At 45.4% G+C, this 27,257-nt stretch overlaps 1 protein-coding gene and 1 long non-coding RNA gene across 10 annotated transcripts in view; one reads left to right on the top strand and one right to left on the bottom strand.

Moving 5' to 3' along the window:
• LOC113027744 (rab3 GTPase-activating protein catalytic subunit-like) overlaps positions 1-26,058 on the top strand; it is a 54,785-nt gene extending 28,727 nt beyond the window's left edge. For 8 of the 9 annotated variants that reach the window (XM_080305724.1, XM_080305723.1, XM_080305722.1 and 5 more), the window contains 10 exons: positions 4,272-4,327; positions 6,274-6,352; positions 6,448-6,580; positions 7,551-7,629; positions 8,733-8,852; positions 17,396-17,495; positions 19,687-19,767; positions 20,226-20,329; positions 24,836-24,938; positions 25,470-26,058. In XM_080305724.1, the coding sequence (XP_080161850.1) occupies positions 4,272-4,327; positions 6,274-6,352; positions 6,448-6,580; positions 7,551-7,629; positions 8,733-8,852; positions 17,396-17,495; positions 19,687-19,692 (573 nt within the window). In that variant the 3' untranslated portion in view covers positions 19,693-19,767; positions 20,226-20,329; positions 24,836-24,938; positions 25,470-26,058. Of the gene's footprint in view, positions 1-4,076; positions 4,182-4,271; positions 4,328-6,273; positions 6,353-6,447; positions 6,581-7,550; positions 7,630-8,732; positions 8,853-17,395; positions 17,496-19,686; positions 19,768-20,225; positions 20,330-24,835; positions 24,939-25,469 lie in introns of all 9 variants that reach the window. The other variant, XM_026177502.2, reaches the window with a different exon arrangement.
• Positions 661-4,058, bottom strand: LOC145430513 (uncharacterized). Its single transcript, XR_013911094.1, has 2 exons — positions 2,817-4,058; positions 661-834 (listed from the first exon to the last, which is right to left on the bottom strand). It is a non-coding gene; the product is annotated as an uncharacterized LOC145430513 (long non-coding RNA).
• Positions 26,059-27,257: the final 1,199 nt, after the last annotated feature.

The following is a 27,257-nucleotide window of genomic DNA, read 5'->3' as shown; positions in this document are numbered from 1 at the left end:
TTTACGTTTTCACAGTTGTTTGGTGGTGGCTATGGCGGAGCTTCCACAGAGGCCAGCAGGTGGATGAGGGAAAGGTGAGGCAGGAGGAGCAGAGGCCCGAGGCGGCCGCCGGTCCGAGTGTCAGGTGAACTGAACTTCAGGTAAGAAGTTATGACCTGCAGTCTATCTGGGTCAGATATAAACCAAGTTTAGGTGGAGTTTATTTTCGTTGTGCTGACTTTTTACAGTCAGTTACAATAACTCGTACTGCGTACTAGCCAGCATGATGGAGTTTCTACAGCTGGGTGGTGCTATGATGTTACTGATAGTGAACTTCATTTTATTCATAAGGTTAGTTAGTAGAGTTGCCAACCATCCCCTAAAAAATGGAATTGTCCCGCATTCAGAGAAAATATTACTCGTTTCGTATTGAGGTGAAAAGGAGCACAGTTTGTCCCGGACTTCAGCTACAATGGAAAAAGACACAAAGCTGGAGTTATTCTGTGTCTTTACACTGTCAGCTGTCTCTTCTTCTCTCATTCTCTCACCCTCCCTCTCCTGTTGCTACTTCAATCATGAAACTGATCAATGATCAGCTGATCGTCTCTCTCGTTAGTTTATCGCCCACTTTGCGCCAGAAAGAGAAAGCCAGCGGTTGTCGCGCTAAAAAACAGCAGCACGTTTAAGCTTGATCAGCTGTTGTTAGAATTTATTTAATATTACTTTCTAGTATCAGCTGATGTTTGCTGGAGCCACAGCTGTAAAGCTGCTGGTCATGATGTCGGTTTGGATATGTGGTGAGAAACATCTCTCTCTCTATGACAGCTGGGATAGGCTCCAGCGCTCCCCGCGACCCTGAGAAGGATAAGTGGAAGCGAATGAATGGATGGATGGATTATTAGAGTTACAGTCATACATATTTTCAGAAGCTTGTATTTAATCTCCATAAGAAACAATCATATTTAGCAGCATGAAAATTACATATTTATTTAGAAAATTACGTATTTTTATTGGAAGATCATGAGGGAGGAAAATATATGGTTCTTCAAAACAGAAAAATAAACAAAAAATCCATATTATGGAGTTGACAAGTGGTGACACACGAGTAGAAAGCAAGATATTATTTCTTTCAAAATGACCATTAAACCTTAACAACCTTTGTAATATCACAAGACACATCATAACAATTCTGTTTTTGCACATGTCAAGTTCTACATCTTAATAGTTCACCAGCAAGTAGCTGCCTACTACTCCTTGATTCCTAAAGTACTCTGTGGTTGTGTGTTTAGACCCTGCTGGACTTTCTCTACTTTTGACTCTCTGTGCTAGTTTCCAAAACCTTCTCTTCTGCCTTTTTTCTCTTCCTTTCAGATCACTGATGTTCTTTATTTTTCCCTCTTTCACTCTATTTGTCCATCTTTCCCTTTATGAGAAACTCAGGCTGGCTGTTAATTTTTTCTCTACTTATTTTTTGATCCTCCCTGTTCCTTCTCTTTTGTTCCTCTACTGACAGCTTCCCCTTTGCTATTCTAGCCTGAAATGTACCATTTTGTAATTGCTATAATTTTTCTGAAGCATATGCATTTACACATATTAAGGATGAATATTCACAACACAAATATGTATTAAGCAACAGAAATGCTATCCGGTCTTTAAGTCTGATGTCATTAGCCGTTTCCAGGTCCAAACTCCGCTGCAGATCCCAAAGTCAAAGGAACTCTGCGGCATCACTGAGAGTTACAAACTGTCTAAATTCTTTCATCTTTAATAAAATGATCAGTGTGGCTGTTTTACCAGGTGTAACATCCAGGCATCCATGAAAACAGAATATATGAAATTTAACAGAGTTAGAAGTTAGCTCGCCGGTTTCCACCTTAACACCAGCTCTGCTATCACTTCCAACATAAATGAAGACAAAACTAAACAGCAGTGGCGTTTGTAGGGTTACTGATGTTGGACTAGCTGGTATATAATGATGTGCTACGTGATTGCTAGCGACACAGCTATGTTAGCGTAACATAAACACAGTGAAACTTTTTTCCACTTGATAAAAGTTAACGTGAGGGTTCCCGATGGTTAGGCTGACAGTGATCACTGACTGTTTTTAGGGGCTTGTTCAGATTAAATAGAACAAGATAAAAAAAGAATAAAAACATGTTAAAACACAACAGCCTTAATAAACACAGAGTAGTTTGGACCCGAAAGCAGGGTTCATACATCATCACTTAAAAGACCAGCTCTCGGGGCAGAGATAGCTCAGTAGATAGAGTGTTTGCCCCATGATCGTTGGGGGTTCAAATCCACTGAACAGCGGCTATCCTGAGATACCCTTGAGCAAGCTACCGTCTCTACACACTGCTCCCCGGGTCATGGATTGGTAGCTGCCCACTGCTTCACTGAGTAAATGGGTTAAATGCAGAGGACTAAGCATTTTCCTACAGGATTAATAAAGTATACATTAACTATGAGATTCAAGATCAGGCAAATTCCATAATATTCAACACATCTGTAAAGCAGAAATATCAGTAAAATACACAGGAAGTAATATGACTGAAATAGTAATAAAAATAACTTAATATAATTAGTGAATAGGACACTTTTGTGACATTTGCCAAAATCATTAGAAAAAGGGTCAACACCGTCAGGCAGAAATCCTGATGGTGCTGACAAAATACCCTACTTTCTCTCATAGCACGTTTTTCTGACAGACGCCATCTTGTTGTTCATCAGTTGCTTATGGCCTCTACTGTGGTGTTGATGCACTATGGGTGTGACACAGAGTTTTTTTTTTATCAGAAAGGTATGCAATAAATGAAATAAAAATTAAAAAAACTCACCAGAGCAGTGACCTCATGGCATGTGTATCAAACAGGAAGTGGTAAAGGGGTCCTCACAGTGTAAGTTACCCACAATAATTCCTGATTTTTTTGTACTTTTTAAAAAATCTGATGGTGTTGACAGAAACTTTGGACATGTTTTGTCCCTTATCTCAAGAATCACTGATATATTCTCAAAATCTTTCATAAACTGCCTGCTTTTTCAGGAATGAGGTGGTAATTCGATTTTGGAGCAGTTCTTGAGCCATAACCTTTCCTCACTGTCACTGGTACGGTGCTGCACTGATGCCTTCCTGAGAGCAAATGCAAGCACAAAGAGTTAAGTCAGCAGTTTTTTGATGAGCTTTCAATATTTCCTTTAACTAACGGGGAGTGAGGTCCTTTTATCTCAGGCATGTCAGGAATACTGAAACCTGGGCTGACTGACCTGACCACAGCCTCTATGACTTCAGCATCACTGTGTCCTTTACACAAGAGGCCGACTGGCCCACAGATCTTGACACCTCTCCTTACTGTCACTTCTTGAAGCCTGTTTGCTGCTGTAGGAAACACGTTTTATGGAGCTGTCAGCTGACTCGGCGATGTTCTGTTCACTCTTTGACACACCCTGCTAATTGCTTATATTAACATCTCTTGGCTGGTCTGAGAATGGGTTGGCGTTCCCCGGACAAGCTGGAGGAGGCTTCTCTGCTTGGGCTGCTGCTGTGTTACTGCTGCATTTCTGCTCATCAGACTCACCTAATGAGATGGCTGGAACTGTTTCTTTTTGGCGAGGTGTCTGATGTCAGCTGGCAGTGATGATGATGATGCCACTCGAAGCTGCTTTTTCAAGTTTGATTCAGTTAGTCTTGAGTGGAAGCGCCTCTTTGCAAGAGTCAGTTTTGAAAAGACCTGTTCAAAGTGGTACGTTGTCCCAAACAGAGATGCAAATTTCAGGGCATGTCTCGCCAGGATGGGAAAAGCCTCAGCATGAAAGTACAGTTGGTGAAAGTCCAGCAGAGAGAGGCTGTTATACTTAGCTTTGAGCTCGTAGTTGTTTTGCAGCCCAATTATTTCCACTTGGAAAGTGTCTGGCACAGATGGTTGCACATTAAACGGCGTAGCAAACATCTCCAGTTCCTTTTGGATATTCTTCACATCTTGAAACCTGTCATTAAATGCCTGAATGAGTTTTGCACAACGACTGTTGTTGTGATTTGGCGCTACACAAATAAAATTTAACTGAATTTAGAATTTGTTTGTTTTCTTTTATTGTGAAAGAACTATAGAGGAAGCGACCACCTTTTCGCACATGCGTAGAAAAACATCCTAGTTTCCGGAACCGATCAGGCAGCCAAAGGCAACAACATGGCTGCTGATAGCGATGTGAGTTTGTTTTGTAACATGTCAGTGTGGTTGTTAAGCGCGCTGTAACAATACGACAGCTGATTTTACGTTTACGTTTGTGCTTTGCAGCCCGAGTCGGAGGTTTTCGAGATCACCGACTTCACCACTGCGTCCGAGTGGGAGCGGTAAGCCAGCTGGTCATTACTCTGAAAACTAGGATTAGTCCACAGCTTTACGTGTTCCGCACAGCTCGCCCTCGGGAGACACGAACCTGCATTTATTTCTTCAGGCCTAAACATAACAACATGATTGTATATTACAGCGAACCTAACCTCAAATAGTCAAGCTAAAGAGTGAGGCTGTGTATCTGTGCATATACATTTACCACCACTCTGATATCGCACACCAGCATCACTAAAACTATAACACTGCACAGATATAGATGTGCTTCCGGTGTAGATGAATAGGAAGACTGGTGCCATATGTGTGAGCCATTTTTAAATAATCTTCTGGATATTGATTACCAAACAAACTATAGCCAACTAAAATGTATTATTACAAAATGTGCGTTAAATAAAATGCATTTTCCAAGAACTGACCTGTAATTAGACACATTTGTCAATAAGGAACTCACCTGCTTGTTAGGGCTTGAGCCAGAAGTTTGAACTAGGAGTGGGTTTCCATAATCGATATTCCAATTAAAATCGATTTTAGCTTGAATAAAGTGATATTGATTCATTAAATCCTGAATCGATTTTAAATATAAATGTATTTTGCCAGAAACTCCAGAATCTCAGGTTAAACCTCACAAAACGATTTCAACAATCACCAAACAGCTGAAACAGTAAATGAGAGCAGCTGCACGGGTTCCACACAAAGACGTAAACACAGAGCATGGACCGTTCACCCGACGGCACGTACACAGACGTATGAGCTGCAGGTTTTGTCACTCTGACCAAAATTGACTGAACCAGCAGCAAAAGAAGATCCAGACTAGGCTTCACGTTTGATACTCATCGTCATTAAATCTCTTATACTTTGGCTGGTTTGCTTCCACCACAATAAAATCACACTTCCTGTACAGCTCTCTCTCTGTGTGTGCTTCAAGAAAAGTTTCCCATCTCAAGTCTGTTTTCTGCATTATTCGCTGCTTATTATGCACCCGTCTACCGTTGTTTACAGTGCTGTTGGAGGCTGGGGTTTTTTTGTTGTTTGTTTGTTTTTGTTTTTTAAACAAAACAGCAGTAAACCAGTAGGCTGTGGCTCCTTGTGTTTGTCAGGTGACAATAAACTAAATATAGCTAGATGGTACAGATTAGAGTCACTCTGTCAAAAGTCGGAATTTTCAACCTCAAAATCAGTAATAAAATTAATGGACTGGTTCTTATACAGCGCTTGCCTGCTCTCCTGGAGTACTCAAAGTGGTCTATACAACATGCCACACTCACTATTATCTATACGGTGAGCGCTTTCTAACTATCATACATATGCATTTATACTCTGATGGATGCATCGGAGAGCAAGTCGGGGTTAGTATCTTGCTCAAGGATATTTGGCATGCAAACTGGGGGAGCCGGGGATCGAACCACCAACCCTCTGATCAGCAGCTGACCTGCTCTACCTCCTGAGCTACAGCCAGCCCTTAAATAAATATATTAAATGACGAGAAACACGAGCGCACACTGAAAAAAAAACAAGGGACTCTGAGACACTGAGGCAGCTGATCTGGTTGGCCAATGTTAGCATCAGATTGATTCTTGTTTTAGTGGTTCCTTCCAAAATCACAATGCCACTAACCAAAGGTCACGAGGAGGGGGGAGGGGGGGGGGCTAAATGGTTGTTTGTACCAAAGCACTGTCTCGGCAAATTACTGCGTTGTCATGTCCTAATATGTTGATCCATTGGTTGGTGCAGCTCGTGTGTGCAGAGGCAGTTCAAATGGCTGCAGCCTCTTTAACGAATCACAGTTAACATTTGCATTCAGTCATATTCATTGCTTACTGTAGATGTAATATTTAAAGCACAGTGTGCTTGGAGGGAAATTCATTTCTGAAGATTAGTTTCAGTGGTTATTTAGCATGAACCAGACACTGTGCATGTATGCTGGGCTAATCTGTTCATCTGCCTGAAGTTTTGTGTCCAGAGTGGAGGAAGTGCTTAATGATTGGAAGCTGACAGGGAACACTGCACGGAAGGTTTCTTCAGAGAAGGTATTTTTTACTCATCAAATCTTTACATGCGTGTGAAGTATGCAGAAAGGAAGTATCTCACCTTCATCGTATGATGCTGCATTATCTGAACACAGGGGGAATACACCAGTGGAACCTGGGCGGAGAAGTCGCAGGAAATTAATTTTGCTGACTTCAAGTTCTACATAAGCCACTACTTTCTGAAACAAGAGTGTGAAGAGGATGATGGGAAGGACAACCTCGAGGAAGGTAGAGTCACTTTGTCTGCACTATTATCAACATCAGCTTTTCATTGACTGTTTGTTGTGAATGATGTCGACAGTGTTGGACAGTCCTGCTCAGTGCACATGCAGGCTGTGGTGGAAGGACCGTCACGTTTTCAGAATTTTGTTATCAGAACGATGACAAGCTGACATCCAGACTCCACACCCTTTATTATGTAGCTTTAGTTTTTATTATCCTGCAGGTTTGCAGAAATATTTATTATTATTATTAACATCATCCCAGGGCACAGCTGTGGGCCTCCATCCTCTGGTTTTCATGCTTTGACTCTGGCTTGTACCACAGCCTGCTCCCACACCACTGTTGAAACACTGATGAAGTAAACCTTGGAAAAAGCACGAGGTTTGGATGTATCCGCTTAAAAAAAGGAATAAACACCTTTTTTCTTTGTACAAATAAAAGCAGGCAAAGCAGAAATGTTACCTGGATACTTGCTTATTTGGTTGTGAATGGCAGTGGGCGTCCACTGAGGAGGGTAGCAAGGCTCCATCTTTGAAATTGAACGCTGCACTGAGGTCTAGCAGGACAAGCACAGAGATGAGTCCACTGTCAGAGGCCATAAGAAGATCATTTGTAACCTTCACTAAAGCTGTTTCTGTGCTGTGATGAGCTCTGAAACCTGACTGAAACTCTTCAAATAAGCCTCTGCAGATGATCTGTTAGCTGTTTGACAACTACTCTTTCAAGGATGTTTGATATGAAAGGAAGGTTGGAGATTGGCCTGTAAGTCAGCTGGGTCTGTCCTGTACATCACTAGAGACACCAGTGATGTACAGGACAGTAAATTACTGCCACCTTGTGGCCGCAACAGAAATGAGCATCTGTGAAAGTCAACCCAGTACAGTTATTTTGGTAGATGTCCCACTTTAATAATCATATGCACCTCAGATGGTGTTTAAAATGAACAATGTTTTTGACACAGTTCTTCTATTGGCAGATGCTATACCGTTGGCAATGCAGGATCTTCTCTGTATGAACAATGATTTCCCTCCACGAGCCCACTGCCTGGTCAGATGGTAAGTTTAGTCTTTACTTTTTATGCTAAAAAACTGCTTCACTCAAAGTGGAGTGGAGTCATTTATCTGCACGCCTCACAGCGAGAAGGTCCCGGATCAAATCTGTGTGGAGATGCATCCTGTAACTGTGCCTGCGCAGGTTTCCTCCACAGTGCAAAGATGTGCATGTTAGGTTTGTTACGGATTCAAATATTGGGGATGGATACAAGAGGAAAAACCAAAATAACAACACTGGTCCAGCCGGGTTGAGTCAAACGATGATTTTAATGATCACACGCGTGGGAGATGGACACCGTACGCAGACAGCATCAGATCTCAAAATGGTGGAGCATTGATCAAACTCTTATAGCCTCTAGTGGCCCCCACCTAATCATAAAGCCTAAACATTCACATTCTTTCCCTCACACGGCGCCTAAGCTACGACCTTGGCTCCCTGTTTATCTGCTCCTGCTGAGATGGGGCAGAAAACCTCTCCAGTATGTTCTGTTCTCTTCTAATCAGACAAATAAGGCGATGACTTTCTGCGAACACTATTTCTTATAACTCAGCAGTATAATGCATCATAAAACAATATCATTCATTCACAATAAATCAGCAGTCTAATGTAATGCAAATCAGTTTAACAAATGCAATAGTTATCAGCTTCGTCTAATTCAGGAGAATAATGCAAACTAAAACTACATAATAATTCACAATCTTTAATTAGGGGTCTAACATGGCATAAAATAATATTATAATCCCACAGGTTAAATGGATATGTGAGCTAGATACAGTGTATAGCATAAAGTGCAACATGAACATATAGTTTAAGTGTGTCTTTCATTTAAGAGAGCAAGTCCAGAAAGTGCAAGTGTTTCTGGCTTTGAGTTGCCAGAAAGACTTCGTAAATATAAGCAGAGAATCATAGATGCGTCTACAAAGAGGTAATTCAGACAATTTCTGAATATTTTATTTTTCTTCAGAGTGAAATAGTAAAATAATATCCCATTGATTAGTGATGGTCTTTATTGTTACCAAGGGATCTAACAGCATACAGAATGAAGCAAATGTTTCTTCCATCCTATGTGGATAAATGTCTGCTGTGATGCTGTATGTCTTGGTAGGTTTGGCATACGAGAGTTTGTGGTCATCAGCCCTGGAACGAACTGTGAGGCCGTCATCAGTGAGTCGAAATGCAACCTGCTTCTAAGCTCCATCTCCATCTCTCTGGCCAACAGTGGCTGGTAAGTTACGGTCATCGCACTGCGTGGAAGGTTTTGTGAGCACATTAGTGCCTCCTGACGGTGTGATGTGTGTTCATGTTTGAGTTTTAAGTGTGCAACTGAAGGAGTGATGGTTCACCCTTTGAAGGCGAACCATTTCTCTCTCACTATCGATAACGCCACAGTTTTCCCTTCTCCTCAGGTTAAGAGCTTTGGTGTCATCCTAGACAGTTCACTTTCCTATAAATCTCACATCAATAATTTCACCTGTTCTGCCTGTTTCCATCTATGCAGCATTTTTTTTTTTGCCTGTCCCATTTGGTTCTTTAGCCGTCAGAATTGTTGTCTGAAGACCAACAAGGAGACCCAATGGATTTACTTTGCCAAATGGATCATCGTGGCATTGCCGTACTGGTCCATTTGATCGACCTTTGTTGTTGTTATTATTTATTTTATTTTATTTTCAGTTGTTACAGACGGGACAGACATGACTGAGGGATAGGAAAGGGAGAAAGAAAGAGGAAGGAAAAGAAAAACAGAAGGGGAGAGGGACAGTGAGAGAGGGCACTTAAAAAGAGAAAGAAGAGAAAAAAATCTTCTGGATCACCTGTTGAGAGAAAAAGAATAGAAAACAAGCAAAAAAAACAAAGCAACATACTAAACACAACACCATCGCATTAATCTAGCTAAGTGTAAACAGCAGTAAATACTAAATATTGAATGTTGTTGTGCAGCACGCAGGACAGACAGCGCACAATGTGCTTGGAAATAGCACCAATAAAGGTGTAGTTTATGTCTATGAACAGTGAACACCCGTGTGCACACCTGTGTGGATCAGCGCGCTTGTATTCAAAAGGTTTCCCCATGTAACGGTCTGCAAGAGGATGTAGAGAGCCATAGCCCATTCTCCAGGGCATGAAGCAGGCATGGAGGAGATCCAGGCCCCAGACATCCAGAGGCCCCAGAGTGTGAGAGCCCAAGGAGGACCACCGGAGGGGCATCCGTGCCACCCTCCTGGGAAGAGCTGAGGAGAGCCCCAGACGAGGGGTCACCCCAGTAGCCACGGAGCAGAAGCCAGAGGGGGCTGCAGTGGCGTGCCCACCGGCTCTGCCGGCAGCCAGCTGTGCCAGAGTGAACCGAGCCGCAGGCCCGAGGGCCCCCTTTGCCCAGGAAGAGGCCCCGATGGCCAGCAGAGAACGGGGGTGTGTGAAGACCCCAAACCTCCCTCCTCTCGCTCATGTGTAGTGTTGCTGCGTGTTGTTCTAAGGTGCATTTAAAACATGGGAGAGCATGGTGCTGTTGCCAGAGAGCAGCAGGTGTTAGCACGGCCCCTCCCGAGAACCCTCAATGTCTACATGGATTTAAAGTTGAGAGGTGGGGTATGCAGCGTTAACAGATTACGTCCTTCTCTCTCCACCCAGTCTTCGTCCATTCTTGTCCACAGTCTCGTTACCTCCTGTATTGACTACTGCAATTCTCTTTTGCATGGTCTCCCCCATAAATCCCTCCATAAGCTTCAACTGGTTCAGAACTCTGCTGCTCGCATTATCACCAGAACCCCCTCCTACCAGCACATCACCTGTTCTTCAGGAACTTCACTGGCTCCCAGTGAAGTTCCAGATAATATACAAACTTCTGCTCACCTTCAAGGCCATTCATAACCTCGCTCCTCCTTACCTTTCTGACCTGTTCAGCACTACCTGTTCTGCCCGCTCACTTCGATCTTCTTCTTCTATCCAGCTTTCTGTGCTTCCCTTCCGCCTCACCACCATGGGAAGCAGAGCTTATAGCTGCTCTGCTCCCAGGCTGTGGAGCTCTCTGCTCCCACATATAAGAAACACTGGTTCTCCCCCAGTTCAAATCTCAACTCAAAACCCATCTGTTCAAATCTGCATGTTCACTGTGAATCCACTGTTTGTTCATTTTATCTCTTACTATTTTTTTATTGCTCTTCATTGTGTCAGTGTTCTGTTATGTGTTTTTATCTATTGTACAGTGTCCTTTGGTGTCTTGAAGGGCGCTTTATAAATACAATTTATTATTATTATTGTTATTCTACTGGAAGAAGAGTTTTACATTTAGATTGGCTTTTATTTTTTATGTTATTTCACTATCAATCTGAAAAATGTTAAAAAGCCTTTAAATTAACATGGTCTCATCCACCCCATGCCCCCCCTTTAGACTCACCCCTGTTTGCTGCAGGTAAAATGCGACGGTTGCAGGCTGTGACATGTAAACATGGTATCAGACTAAATGAATAGTTCATCAACATATTTGAATGTAGCCTGACTTCTGTAGCTTTCCTGCTGTGATGGAGGACGAGCTCTTTCAGAATAAAGGTTTTAATGATTTAACCCTTTCATGCACAGTGGTCTGCAGCTATTCAAAGGCTGTTTTCTTGTATTTGTGTTGGTGTTGATGGTAAACTTGCACAGAAACACTACACACTGATGTCTCCATACCCTTCATAAGTCAAAACTTGAGGTTACTCTATTCCGTAACCCCTGTTCTCTGATAACATGAGTGAGGTGTCTCACTATGGGGAACGCTCTCTCAGCGTTGTCCTCAGAAGCCTCTATATCATTACTCCAGCCAGTATTGGCTGGCAGTCGTGACGCTTGCGTCAGGGAGGGGCCACCCTCCTCCCTATAAAAGGGTGTGACGCAGCGTCACCCGTCATTCAAGATAAGCTCACCTCTTCCTCGCTTCGTGCAAGGAGGGTGATCTGGTGAGACACCTCACTCATGTTATCAGAGAACAGGGGTTACGGAATAGAGTAACCTCAAGTTCTCTTTCAAACATTCGTTTCGGTGTCTCACTATGGGGATATGCAGACTCCCGTATTGCCAGATAAGCCCATCTGAACGACTGACTGCCAATTTAGGAGGTCTCGTGGGGACCCACACTTAACACAGCGTGGGCTAGAGACGGTGCAGTGACATCCAACCTGTAAAACCTTGCAAAGGTCAAAGGTGAAGCCCAGCTCGCAGCTGCACATATCTCTTCTATAGAGACACCCCTAAAAAGGGCCCAAGAGGTTGCCATCCCTCTGGCAGAATGGGCACGAAGTCCCTCCGGGGGGGGCAGACCCGTGCTGGAATAAGCCAATTGGATCGCCTCGACAATCCAGTGGGAAATGCGTTGTTTGCTAACGGGCTTGCCAAGATGTTGTTTAGCCCAGGAAACAAGCAGCTGATCCGACCTCCTGAAAGCCTTCGTCCTCTCTATATAGGTACATAAAGCCCTAACTGGACAGAGAGCATGTAGGCGCTCCTGTTCAGGGGAGGAGAAAGGAGGAGGGCAAAAAGCTTCCAGCTCCAATGGGGTGCATTGAAGATAAGGATTTTTGGGCACAAAGGCCGGATTTGGCCTGAGTGTGACTCTAGAGTTATCCCGCGTGAATCGGGTGCACTCTTTGTGTATTGACAGCGCATGAATATCACTGACACGCTTCGCAGATGCGAGAGCCAGGAGCAATGCAGTCTTCAAAGACAGGATTTTTATTTCCACCTGGTTTAGTGGTTCAAATGGTGGCTGTGAAACTGCCCCCAGCACCAGGGATAAATCCCACGTGGGAACGAGAGGTTTAGACACTGGGTGGAGCCGCCGTGCCCCTTTCATGAAACGGCAGACTAGCGGGTGATGGCTCACCGGGCCATCCACGAAGCCCACATGGCAGGCTGAAATGGCTGCTAGATATACTTTAATTGTGGAAAAGGCCTTTCCTTTATCTAACAGTTCTTGGAGAAAGGAGAGAATTGTTGTCACAGAGCACTGAAAGGAGAGAGTGTGAGACTTTCCACACCATTCCTCAAATACCCTCCACTTGTTCTCATACAATGATACAATGATTGTGGAGGGGGCTCTAGCACTCTGAATAGTGGCTATAACACCCTGGGGGAGTCCTGCTGTACTCAGATTCAACCTCTCACGGGCCAAGCCCACAGGGCGAGGCGCTCGGGGTGAGGGTGAAAAATCTCCCCCCTGGCTTGGGAGACTAGGTCTCGTCGGAGAGGGAGAGGCCAAGGTTCGCTCCACAAGAGGGGCATGATCTCCGCTAACCAATGGGACCTCATCCACCTTGGGGCGATCAATATCATTGTTAGCCCTCTCTGTCTCACTCTGGTTAGAGTGGGAGAAATTAAGGCCAGTGGAGGGAACGCATAAAGCAGAGCATGTGGCCAGTTGTGAGCTAATGCGTCTACCCCTAGCGGAGCCTCCTGGTCCCTCAGGGAGAAATACAGTGGACACTGAGCGTTCTCCCTCGAGGCAAACAGATCGACCTGTGGCTGGCCAAAGCGGGTCCAGATTTGGGTCACCACATGTGGGTGTAGGGTCCAGTCCCCGTACTGCGGGTTTCCCCTGGACATTAAGTCTGCTCCCAAGTTCAGGGCTCCTGGAATGTGAGTGGCTCTCAGTGACAACAGATTGATGCTGCTCCACATGATCAGTCTGCGAGCCAGCATGTGCAAAGGACGGGAACGTAACCCGCCCTGTCTGTTGATGTATGCCACAACAGTGGTGTTGTCTGTTCTGATCAGAACATGGTGGTTTCTCAACAGGGGAAGGAAGTGTCTCAGTGCTAGAAAAGCTGCTAGCAATTCTAGCCAATTTATATGAGCACCCCTCTGTTGTGAGTCCCAGCTGCCGCTCACTGCTCTGCCCTCGTGAGTGGCACCCCAACCCGTGAGACTCGCGTCCGTGGTCACCACCTTTCTGGCTGTGACAGCTCCCAGTGACACCCCCTGAGTGAGAAATGTGGGATTTCTCCAACAGTGGAGTGCTGCAGCGCAGTCTGCTGTCACTCTGATATAGCGGTGGGTATGGCGCTTTCGACTCAGTCTCAGTGATGCAACCCATCGCTGAAATTCCCTCATATGCAGTCTGCCTAGTGGAATGACTGCCAGTGAAGACGCCATTAATCCCAGCATCTGCAGGCATTTTCTGAATGGGAGATATCTTCCCAACTGAAAAATGCCGGCATGTGATAGCATTTTTTTTACTCTGTCCACAGAGAGACACGCTCTGTACGAGGCGGAGTTTAGAGCTATTCCTATGAAAGAGATGGCCTGAGCTGGCTGCAGGACACTCTTTTGGTAGTTTATGGTGAAACCCAGAGCCATCAGATGATCCACTGTCAACCTGGTGTGCTCTCTTCCCATTATTTCTGACTCTGATAGCAGCAGCCAATCGTCTATGTATGTTGCTATGCGGATGCCCCGCCTCTTCAGTGGGGCTATGGCCGCCTCTGTGCATTTCACAAATACCCGAGGGCTCAGTGAGAGACCAAACGGCAGGACCTGGTACTCGTACATTCTGCCCTGAAACGCAAAGCGCAGGAATTTTCTGTGAGGCGGGTAAATAGGGATGTGAAAATATGCGTCCTTCAGGTCTATTGATGTAAACCAATCGCCTGGGCGCACTACATGCAGCAGAGTGGTGGTCGTCAACATCCTGAATTTGTATGACCTCAGATGCTGATTCAGAGCCCGTAGGTCCAGTATCGGACGTAGTCCCCCTCCCTTCTTGGGCACGAGAAAATACCTTGAGTAAAAGCCGCATTGGCTCTGCTCCTGGGGTATTTCTCGTATTGCTCCCTTTGACAGCAAGGTAGTTATTTCTTCTTGCAGGATCCTGGCTGATTCGCCTTTTGCAAGAGAGAAAATCACTTTGTGAAATCTGGGAGGGGTGGTTGCGAATTGCAAACGATAGCCTCGCTCTAATGTCCTCACAACCCATTCTGGCGCAGCGAGAGCTCGCCATCTCTCTATTCTTGCTGACAGCGGCCCCAGAGACAGGCACTCCACAGTAGACGGAGCTCTGGCTCCCTCTTGTGGCGGAAACTGGTCCTTCGGACCAGACCCGACTGCGCATGCGCGGGCGGCCCGCGCTTGACCAGCGATTATGGGGCCGGACACCACTGAGGGAATCAACCCCGGTGGTGTCTGGGTGTGTGGGGGCATTATGTTTTTCAACATACTTTCTGTGTTTTTCACACATTTTTCCCGTGCCCTTGGCAACATGCCTGGATGCAACAGGTGAGTTTTTAATAAACAGTGTGTTTTGTGAGACAGACATGCTTGATTCAGCTGAACAGCGTTTCGTCGTCTCTTTTTTGAAATCCGCTCTGTGGGATCCAACTCGAGTCCCAAGCGCTGAAAGGTGGAGGCAGAACACACTTCTCCGAACGGGCTCCGGAACTGAGCCCTGGAGTGAACTTGGAGCCCGGGCTGGTCCGGCTCCGATCTCCCCGTGGGGGATGTTAGGCAGTCCGCTTCTTCTTGCGGTCCGACTGCTTGGCTGGTGGTGGGGCACCCTGAGCGGCAGCAGGCGGGACGTGTTTCTTGGGCCAGTGGGTCTTAGGGTTCTGCGATCCTAGAGGACCCTGGGCCGCGACCTGCGGGGCTGGGCGGCGAGGGATTTTAAACGTCGGCACGCCGGCTGGATGGCTGGTGACCTGAGCGAACGTGCGGCGACCGGGTGGAGGCGCAGCCTGGGTCTTCCTAGGGAGACACAGCTGCAGGGCCTCTCCCTCTTTCTTCTTCTCCTCGCACCGTCTTTGCATGGTGGCAACGGCGGTCCCGAAAAGCCCAGCGGGGTCGATGCTTTCGTCCAGAATGTCACGTTTTTCTCTGTCCGAAAGCCCCGACAAGTTCAGCCATCTTGCCCTCTCCTGTAGGACGATGATGCTGAGGGCTCTGCCCGCCGCTTGTACTGCTGCTCTAGTGAGGTGGAGACACTGATCCGTAACTACGCCCAGCTCTTCCCACAACTCGCTAGCATCCGGGTTCGCAGCAGCCTGGTCCTGGAGCTCCGCCGAGTAGGCTAGCAGGAACGATGAGGCGTTCAATGCCCTCGTGGTGGTGGCAACCGATTTATACGCCTTGTCAGCCAGGGAGGACTGCAGGCGTTCAGCCTTGGAGGGCAGGGACGGACCAGATGACATGGAAAGTTTCTGGTTTGGGTGGAGATGAGAAGCCACCAGATTCTCCACTGTGGGAATTTGGTAGATGCCCTTCTCTTTCATTCCAGCGCAGTCAAACGCCGCCGCTCCCTGCACGGGGTTGGGTGACGAAAATGGCTTTGTCCAGCAGCGTGTGACCTCGTCCACGCATTCGGGGAAAAGCGGCAGTACCTGCTTAGTAGTGCGCTTTGCTTTGGGGAGCCTTTTACCCTCGTATCGTGAGGTGGAGGTCTCCGTTGTCACCGCGGGCCATGGGATTGCCAGCTTTTCAGCTGCCCGTTTTGCAACGTCAAATAGCTCCATGCCGCGGGACTGTGTGCCGGGGTTATCACAATCGGCCCCTTGTGTCGCAGAATTCCGACCAGAGGGGGCAAAGAAAACGTCGTCATCCTCGTCCGAGACGAGATGTTCCGACGCTCCCTCAGAGGATTCGCTGAGTAGCTCGTCATTAGCCTCGAGGGAATCAAGCATAGCTTCGCAGCTGACCTCGGCATCATCCACCAGCGGGAGGACGATATCCATGTCGTCGCCCCAGCTGGTGCCTGGTGTGGCGGACTCAGTGTGCTCCATCGGTGGGCCGATTGGAGACAGCATTGGGTCCTCCTTCGAAAGGCTAGCCTGGCGGGCTAGCCTTCGGCGAAGGCTTTTTAGGGTGAAGCGAGCGCAGTGTTCGCATATACCCGGTGTGGAAATAGCCGCTTGGGCGTGTTGCAGCCCGAGGCACATCACACACACGTCATGTGTATCTGAACCTGAGATTTTGCAACCGCAGGGGCAAATTCTGGGCAGCGGTTTGCAGTCTGCCATATTAAGGAAGCTTGGTGTAGCTAGCTTGGAATGGCTGGACGGCTAACGCTGATCTTTTTTTTTTTTTTTTTCGGTCGGGTAGCTATGGTGAGCTAGTATGACCTGGCTAGTGTGGTGGCTAGCGCTTGTGCTACTTGGCTTGGTGACCGTGTGTAGCAAAGACAGTTAGCTTGGTCAGCTAACTATTGTGCTAGATGCGTGGTGGCAGCTAACACACTCTCCGACCTGGCTCTGTGGTGAAGAGCAGGCGACTCGAAACGCGAGCCGTGCTAGCGCCCGGTGACCAAGGTGTAGCTTGCTCGTGTGGACAGTTAAGCTAGCACTCACGTTCACAGTCAGGAGAGATGAGGTTTCTAAGAAGCGAGAAGAGGAAATTGAATGACGGGTGACGCTGCGTCACACCCTTTTATAGGGAGGAGGGTGGCCCCTCCCTGACGCAAGCGTCACGACTGCCAGCCAATACTGGCTGGAGTAATGATATAGAGGCTTCTGAGGACAACGCTGAGAGAGCGTTCCCCATAGTGAGACACCGAAACGAATGTTTGAAAGAGAACCTATGTTGTCCACCTAAGTGGACATTTAAAAAATGAAGTTCAAAAATCTTATATTCATTCCTAAAGAAGAATAAAAATCCTGATTGATGTTGTCATCATCCACACATGAGGGTTAAATGTGTTCAGTATGTTCCCAGAAACAGCCGACAATGACGAGGTGTAATCCACGCCTGTACAGAGAGATTAATGCTGCAGCTTGTTACCATAAACATGAGCTGATGTCTTCCTGTTGTCATCAGGGTTGTTCCCTGTTCCCTCTGCCTCCAGTCAACATCGCCATTCGCTTCACCTACGTGCTCCAAGACTGGCAGCAGTATTCATGGCCACAGCAGCCTCCAGGTAGGCAGTACATGTTATGGTATTAATACACAAATAAAAAAAATGTAATATTATTATTAAGAAATTATTAAATTTTTTTAAATACATGTCAGCAAGTGGCTGACATCCAGAAACCCTGCCAGTGGCTTTTAGGAGGCGTATGTGTGATGCAGGTCATGTTGTTGTTTCCTGTGGAACGATTGTACCTGCTGGTTCCAGGTCGTTCTTCTGATAAGTCTTTTCACTCGTCTGTCTGAAATCGTGTGGGGAGCGCTTGGTCGTGGCTGGTTTATCGTAAATAAATAAAAACCCTGCAGGGGCAACGCCAGGTTTATGGCCCCAACAGTGCTGACTGGAACCTTCAGTAACTTAGAAATTCTTCTGTAGCCAATGCCATCAGTCTTAAGTGTGCAAAGGTCTTGAGAGAGCTTGTTGGTTTTACCCATCATGAGACGCTTCTTGTGTGAAACCATATAAATTTGCACTTATTCAAACCGACCATTCAGGATGGTTTTCTATTGTCAACATAAAAATGATCTGAATGAACTGAAATGTTTTCTTTTAACCATCAGCTGCACACAGAGGATTTTCACAGATTACAGTATAATCACAGTAAGTCTCTTTCTGTGGTCAACACTAGACTTTAACATCAAAAGATCACAGCAACAAAAAACGACGTCAAGAAAAGAATCATGAGTCAAAATAAAACGACTGAAATGAAAAAGCTGCTCTGTTGTTCCTATAAAAATGACAAAAATAAAAAAAATGGATGACATCAAATTACAGAAACAAGTCGAGACAGTGACTATAAAACAGTTTATTTAATGTTTGCTTGGTGTGCAGGGAGACGTTGACATGCAGGGTTTAAAACATCGTTACTTTTGCAGCGAGATTCATTCTCTCACCGTCTGAAACTCCTGATGTCGCCATATTTTTACCTGTTCAATTCCATTTTATTTATACAGCACCAAATCACAACAGTCGCCTCAAGGTGCTTTATATTGCACAGTATCGTACAATAATAGATACAGAGAAAAACCCAACAATCATTTTACCCCCGATCAGCAAGCACTTTGGGGACAGTGGGAAGGAAAAACTCCCTTTTAACAGGAAGAAACCTCCAGCAGAACCAGGCTCAGGGAGGGGCGGGGCCATCTGCTGTGATTGGTTGGGGTGAGAGAAGGAAGACAGGATAAAGACCTGCTGTGGAAGAGAGACAGAGGTTAATAACAGGTATGATTCAATGCAGAGAGGTCTGTTAACACATAGTGAGTGAAGAAGAAACACCCAGTGCATCATGGGAATCCCCCGGCAGCCTACGTCTATTGCAGCATAACTAAGGGAGGGTTCAGGGTCACCTGGTCCAGCCCTAACTATATGCTTTAGCAAAAAGGAAAGTTTGAAGCCTAATCTTGAAAGTAGAGATAGTGTCTGTCTCCTGAATCCAAACTGGAAGCTGGTTCCACAGAAGAGGGGCCTGAAAACTGAAGGCTCTGCCTCCCATTCTACTTTTAAATACTCTAGGAACAACAAGTAGGCCTGCAGAGCGAGAGCGAAGTGCTCTAATAGGGTGATATGGTACTACAAGGTCATTAAGATAAGATGGGGCCTGATTATTTAAGACACAGGCATCGAACTCCAGGCCTCGAGGGCCGGTGTCCTGCAGGTTTTAGATGTGTCCTTGATCCAACACAGATGATTTAAACGGCTAAATCACCTCCTCAACATGTCTTGAAGTTCTCCAGAGGCCTGGTAATGAACTAATCCTTTGATTCAGGTGTATAGACCCAGGGTGAGATCTAAAACCTGCAGGACACCAGCCCTCGAGGCCTGGAGTTGGCAAAGCCTTATTTAAGACCTTGTATGTGAGGAGCAGGATTTTGAATTTTCACCATCGTACGTAGAAAGACTCACAATACATCGAGTTTATTTGTTATATTGTTTGATTTAAAGTTGTTTCTCTGCATGTGTGGATTGGATGGGTTGTTACCAACATCTAGTGAGAATTTCATGTGAACATCACCTTTAGAAATATATGTAGACAATTGGTGATGCGTTCAATATGTTTTACGTGTGTGTGTGTGTCACAAACAGAGGTTGGTTGTGTTACTGAACTCCCTGACTGTGAGGACGCCCTGGGTGGGCTCTGGTGACAGACTGCCTGCTCTGCTGTTTGGACGATTATTCAGTTTTTTTGTGTTTTTTCTGGCAGTTTTGATGCGCTCCTTGGTGGCGAGGTGGGGGGGGTGGAGTTTGGGAAGTTTCCATTCGGTGCCTGTGAGGAGCCAATAAGGTAAAAACTGATGATACTTTCTAAAAATTACAGTCACATGTTTTCTGCACACTGAGCAGTCGGTGTGACGGCTTTGTTGCTTATCACGTGGTCTCGGAGCCTCTTCATCATCATCCTTATCTGTGGGTCTGAGGAAGACTTACTTTGTTTGCTGTTACTGTGTAATAATAATAATAATAATAATAATAATAATTGTTATTATTATTATAATTAACTCCAATAGTAATCCATCAAGACTTTGTGGATATGTTTTAATCTCTGTAAAGATTATTATAAAATGTTGTGAAGGTTTTGTTTATTTCAAAAGGATCTGTATTAGTAAGATAATAGTTTGCAGGTTTACTCGATTTTAGGCTTTTTCTCATGTTAACAGTAATTGAGGTTACAAACGTGGCAGGTCTTTCTTTTAATCACAGCTTTTTGTCACTCTGGAAACACTGTCATTTCTTCTCTTTCAGAGTCTGCTGAAGATATTCCATCAGTGCAAAAAACCATTCAGGAAGCTACAGTTCAAGCGAGCAAGCTCCTGCAGTCCCCCAACCAGGACTACAAGAAGTTAGAGGTCAGTGAAAACTCGACCGGACTTTCCACAAATAATTCAGTTTAAAAGAAAGTATCATTAGATTCACCCAAAAAAGTTTTGTTTTTAAATAAATTATTAATTGATTGTTAACTGTGTTTGTGTTGTAGTTAGGGATGGGTACCGGTGTCCGGTGCCATGATGGCACCGGTTCTGACATAAACGGTAGTAACCAGACTGAAAAGCAGCGCACATTTCGGTGCTTTATTTCGGTGCTTTTTTTTTTCCTGAGCTGTGATACACTTTAGATTCTAGCCAATCATTTTACGTTTCCGAGGATAGTAGGCGGGGCCAGGTACGTACGTTCTTTTAGAGCAGAGCTACAGATTCAAAATGCCCAAGGCGAAGCGGTCAAAGTCTGGCTGTACTTCACAGCAAAAGATGCAAACTCAGCAGCAACAAGTGCTTTAAGCTGATACTGTGATACTGTCAAAGGAGGTAACTCCTCGAATCCGATGAAACACCTGACGACGCATAGCGTTTTTTTTAAAAGCCGAGAAATGCGCCGTATGATAGCTTGCTGCGAGACCTCACACCGAGCACATCTACTGTGGGTGGGTTGCCAGTTATCGGACCCGGAGTTAGCAACATCCCCCGAGAACCCGAAGAGGAGAGTCCTGGCCCCTAGCCCTGCCAGTGTAGCAGAAATGATGAGGATGATGATGCAGCAGCAGCCGTTCTTCTCTGCGTGAGTAGGCTAACCACGTTATTACATTAATGCATGTAAGGTGAACTAGCAAACATCATCATAGCTACATGCGGCTGTCTTCTTGTTTGATGGCAGATGCTCCCTTCACCCTGGCCAAAAAGGCTAAAATGACCAAAGAAAAAGTGGAAAACAGTTAAACATGAGAGGTTTTTGGACAAAGTTTGTGTTTTTCCATTGTTTAAGCACTGCTTCCAGCCAAGAGTGATACCATACAGTGGGGCAAAAAAGTATTTAGTCAGCCACCGATTGTGCAAGTTCCCCCACCTAAAATGATGACAGAGGTCAGTAATTTGCACCAGAGGTACACTTCAACTGTGAGAGACAGAATGTGAAAAAAAAATCCATGAATCCACATGGTAGGATTTGTAAAGGATTTATTCGTAAATCAGGGTGGAAAATAAGTATTTGGTCAATAACAAAAATACAACTCAATACTTTGTAACATAACCTTTGTTGGCAATAACAGAGGTCAAACGTTTACTATAGGTCTTTACCAGGTTTGCACACACAGTAGCTGGTATTTTGGCCCATTCCTCCATGCAGATCTTCTCGAGAGCAGTGATGTTTTGGGGCTGTCGCCGAGCAACACGGACTTTCAACTCCCGCCACAGATTTTCTATGGGGTTGAGGTCTGGAGACTGGCTAGGCCACTCCAGGACTTTCAAATGCTTCTTACGGAGCCACTCCTTTGTTGCCCGGGCGGTGTGTTTTGGATCATTGTCATGTTGGAAGACCCAACCTCGTTTCATCTTCAAAGTTCTCACTGATGGAAGGAGGTTTTGGCTCAAAATCTCACGATACATGGCCCCATTCATTCTGTCCTTAACACGGATCAGTCGTCCTGTCCCCTTGGCAGAAAAACAGCCCCATAGCATGATGTTTCCACCCCCATGCTTCACAGTAGGTATGGTGTTCTTGGGATGCAACTCAGTATTCTTCTTCCTCCAAACACGACGAGTTGAGTTTATAGCAAAAAGTTCTACTTTGGTTTCATCTGACCACATGACATTCTCCCAATCCTCTGCTGTATCATCCATGTGCTCTCTGGCAAACTTCAGACGGGCCTGGACATGCACTGGCTTCAGCAGCGGGACACGTCTGGCACTGCGGGATTTGATTCCCTGCCGTTGTAGTGTGTTACTGATGGTGACCTTTGTTACTTTGGTCCCAGCTCTCTGCAGGTCATTCACCAGGTCCCCCCGTGTGGTTCTGGGATCTTTGCTCACCGTTCTCATGATCATTTTGACCCCACGGGATGAGATCTTGCGTGGAGCCCCAGATGGAGGGAGATTATCAGTGGTCTTGTATGTCTTCCATTTTCTGATGATTGCTCCCACAGTTGATTTTTTCACACCAAGCTGCTTGCCTATTGTAGATTCACTCTTCCCAGTCTGGTGCAGGTCTACAATACTTTTCCTGGTGTCCTTCGAAAGCTCTTTGGTCTTGGCCATGGCGGCGTTTGGACTGTGACTGTTTGAGGCTGTGGACAGGTGTCTTTTATACAGATGATGAGTTCAAACAGGTGCCATTCATACAGGTAACGAGTGGGGGACAGAAAAGCTTCTTACAGAAGACGTTACAGGTCTGTGAGAGCCAGAGATTTTCCTTGTTTGAGGTGACCAAATACTTATTTTCCACCCTACTTTACGAATAAATTCTTTACAAATCCTACCATGTGAAATCATGGATTTTTTTTCACATTCTGTCTCTCACAGTTGAAGTGTACCTCTGGTGCAAATTACTGACCTCTGTCATCATTTTAAGTGGGGGAACTTGCACAATCGGTGGCTGACTAAATACTTTTTTGCCCCACTGTATATGCCACATAGCTGCAGAAAAGGCTAACATTGTTATCTTTTTACAAAAAAACAGCTGAACACGAGAGGTTTTTGGGCCAATTTTGTGTTCTCCATTCTTTAAGCACCGTTTGAGCACCGGCACCGTTTCAAAAGTACCGGTTTGGCACCGGTATTGGATAAAACCTAAACGATACCCATCCCTAGTTGTAGTTGAGTATGTGCTGTACATGAGGTGATTGGACAGTGTGCACCATGGCTGAGAACTTGGCTGATAATTATTATGGCCATTGATGGCTGAACCATGAAAACAGGGGTGTGGTGCAGTGGGATTGTAGTGGGAGCTGGAGTAATAAACTCCAGTGCTTCCTCAGTGATGGCTAACTTTTTTCTAAACCTAGGTAATTCCTTCGGCTGTTCCCACCTGGGCTCAAAGCTTTTATACTCTGCTGATATCGGATGTGTTTATCAGTGATCGAAAACAGAGACTGAGATTGTTATTATTGAGTTTGATCACACGTTAGGTGCATTAAACACCTGCTTTAATACTGTCCTAAAGTCTGAGAACAATCATCACTTCTTCACATATAAAAATGTTCTTCTCACTAGCACTCAGTATCCATACAGCCCCTTTTCTTTGAATAACACTGTACAGCTGCACAGCTAAACCCCACCATGTTATTTTTGCTTGATTGGACAGTCTTGTTGTGTAAAAGTATTCTTGGCTTTCTCAAAGTACATTTAAGTATGCCATGTATCCACTGTGACTCCAAACACGCCTTTTACACCCCGAGACTCAGCCTATAACGTTCCACGTAGGAAAAACCATGTACAGTAACAATGTGGTGTATGCTGTACAGTGCAGTGAGGAATGCTCAGACCTCTACATCGGAGAAACCAAACAGCCACTTCACAAGCGCATGGCACAACACAGAAGAGCCACCTCCACAGGACAAGACTCAGCAGTCCATCTGCATCTAAAGGATAAAGGACACTCTTTCGAGGATGCCAATGTTCACATTTTGGACAGAGAGGACAGATGGTTTGAAAGAGGAGTGAAAGAAGCATCTATGTCCACTGTGAGCGACCATCTTTGAACAGAGGCGGGGTTTACGACACCAACTGTCTGCCATCTATAATCCAGTTTTGAGATCCCTCCACAGACGCCTTAACGCCCACTCACATCCTGGGCCATCTGATCTCAGGAATTCGCATGATAGGGTGGGGCCAGGTTTCACAATGAGCTCACCTGAAACCCTGGCTGATTGGGACCCACACCCAGTTTCACACCTTGGCTCATGTGATTAGGTAGAGGATCATCAGGGGGTCCTTTGTCCCTCTTTGGGGGGGAAACTCCCACTGGGTTTAAATCTGGGACTCTCCACCATTTGACCTTAGAACTGAAGAAGCTTCTCGGATGAGAGGTGAAACGTCTTCAAGCACCTTAGACTATGTTTAACTGTGTTATAGAGTCTGACAGCTGCCGATAGCGCTCCTTCCTACACTGTAGGTGTAAAAGTCTAAGCTGAGCAGCTGCTGCTGTCGGTCCCTAAGTCGCGGCTGAAATGCAGAGGAGACCGTGCCTTTTCAATTGCGGCTCCGATGCTCTGGAATAACCTTCCCCTCCAAATTAGACAAGCGTCATCAGTGCAGGTCTTTCAGTCCAGATTGAAAACCTATTTTTATTCCCTGGCTTTTAACTGTAGGAAACTGACACCTTCTTATTTATTTTATTGTATGTAATGATTTTATGGTATTTTTAATTTGGTTGTTGTTATGATCTGTGTTGTTCAGCACTTTGGTCTGCCTGGTGTGTTCTTAAAGTGCTATACAAATAAACGATGATGATGATGATGTTTCTTTCTCGCTCATGTTGGTGGTCTTATTTATAGTTTTGGTGTCTTCAGGTTTTACATGTTCTTATTTAAGTGTTTTGTTTTGTGGGAATATTGTAACATTTCCCACATTGTGTGTTGTCTCTAGGTTTGTGAGCTCCCTGCTGGAGGAACCAGAGGTGGTAGTGACAGGAGCAGGCCAGGGCCTGGCTGGCAGTATAATCCACAGACTCTTCATCAGTGCTCAGAGGGTAACTCTCACTCTCCGTGTCCTTCCCACGTCTTGCTGTCAGTTTCATGTATACAGTCATGTATTTGTCATCTATAGAGACATCTTTAGAGGTACACACACACACCAGTCAACCACTTATTCAATATCAGCATCAAGAATAGGTCGGTGTCCCGGTCCTAGAACAAGACATGAAGTCAGCGCTGTTTTATTTATATATACTTCATGTAGATGAAACTGGAAGGACGTGGTCAGCACTGATGTAAAGACGCGGTGTTTTCTGTCAGTGTCAGGAGAGTCTGCTCTATTGTAACGTTGTTTCTTCCTGAAACACACAATTGCTGTGCTGTGAAGCACGTTCAGAGCTATAAGAACCAGTCTGTTTAACTATCAATGAAAAATGAAGAATTATCAGTTTGACTGTGTGACAATTCTGCAGGAACAAAGTTGTGCAGCTCTCTCCACAGTGGAGCAGATCTCCTTCCTGTCTTTGACGCTTCTTTTTCTCTTTCTGCTGTAACAACTATTAATGTGCATTTGTATATGTTTACAGTGTTAGCAGAAACAAAGCTTTGGTGGCCGTGACTCCAGAGATGGAGCCGAGTATCTAATCGAATCATCGGTTTGTTCTTTAAGCCTTAAACGTGTCCATGTGCGCCACACTGGATCCCAGATTGACTCTGATGCATCAACTGGAACATGAATCCAAAATCCTGCTCCTTCAAGGTCTTAAATAATCAGGCCCCATCTTATCTTAAGGTTCAAGGTTCTTTATTTGTCACATGCATAGTTATACAAGTATAACACACAGTGAAATGTAGCCTGACACGCTCCTCGACATGTGCAAAACAATTGGGGGGGGGGTGAAAAAAAACACCCAGCACGCCCCTGCGGGCGGTTTATCCTTCAAGCTCGGGTCCTCTACCAGAGGCCTGGGAGCTTGAGGGTCCTGCGCAGTATCTTAGCTGTTCCCAGGACTGCGCTCTTCTGGACAGAGATCTCCGATGTTGTTCCCGGGATCTGCTGGAGCCACTCGCCTAGCTTGGGAGTCACCGCACCTAGTGCTCCGATTACCACGGGGACCACCGTTACCTTCACCCTCCACATCCTCTCGAGCTCTTCTCTGAGCCCTTGGTATTTCTCCAGCTTCTCGTGTTCCTTCTTCCTGATATTGCTGTCATTCGGAACCGCTACATCGATCACTACGGCCGTCTTCTTCTGTTTGTCTACCACCACTACCACCAGGCAAGACCCCAGGTGCAGGCTGTGTAAAGATGCCCCAGAGACAATCCAGCACATAACAGCAGGGTGCAAGATGCTAGCAGGCAAGGCATACATGGAACGCCATAACCAAGTGGTCGGCATAGTGTACAGGAACATCTGTGCCGAGTATAACCTGGAAGTCCCGAGGTCAAAATGGGAGATGCCCCCAAGGGTGGTGGAGAATGACCGAGCTCAGATCCTGTGGGACTTCCAGATACAGACGGACAAAATGGTGGTGGCTAACCAACCGGACATAGTGGTGGTAGACAAACAGAAGAAGACGGCCGTAGTGATCGATGTAGCGGTTCCGAATGACAGCAATATCAGGAAGAAGGAACACGAGAAGCTGGAGAAATACCAAGGGCTCAGAGAAGAGCTCGAGAGGGTGTGGAGGGTGAAGGTAACGGTGGTCCCCGTGGTAATCGGAGCACTAGGTGCGGTGACTCCCAAGCTAGGCGAGTGGCTCCAGCAGATCCCGGGAACAATGGTAATTTACCGTTGCCATTTTACAGTTATTAACTGTAATTTTTATGCACATTTCTTATAGTGCAGTTTTTATCTCTCTCCTACCAAAACTCACTGAACCAGCAGCAAAAGAAGATCCAAACTACGCTTCACATTTGATAAACATCGTCATGAACTCCCTCTGACTTTCACTGCTCTACTTCCAGCACGATAAAATTCACACTTCATGCACAGCTCTCTCTCTCTGTACTTCAAGAACAGTTTCTCATCTCAAATCTCTGTTTTCTGCATTAATCATTCGCTTATTACTAGGGGTGCAACGATACACAAAATTCACGGTTCGATATATTTTCGATACAAAAAAAATTTTCATGCCTTTTTAATTTGTCATTTATTGAAATTATAAATATATATTTTAACTCAAAAGTACAGTTTTTCAATTTAATGTTGCTGAAACAAAAGTAATTAAAAAAAATAAACATATCTCAGGGCTCTCAAAATCCCTGGTAGCCCTTCGGGCAGGGACTTATCAGTTTTTGGTAGCCCAAAATAAATGTAAGTAGCCCGAATAAAAAAGAGAGCAATTTTTTGATTGATGTTTTGTTTCTGTTAC

This window comes from Astatotilapia calliptera, chromosome 8, assembly GCF_964374335.1.
Source record: "Astatotilapia calliptera chromosome 8, fAstCal68.1, whole genome shotgun sequence".
Taxonomy (NCBI): Eukaryota; Metazoa; Chordata; class Actinopteri; order Cichliformes; family Cichlidae; genus Astatotilapia; species Astatotilapia calliptera.
The sequence above is the reverse complement of the archived record's forward strand: the minus strand, read 5'-3'. Positions and strand labels throughout refer to the sequence as shown.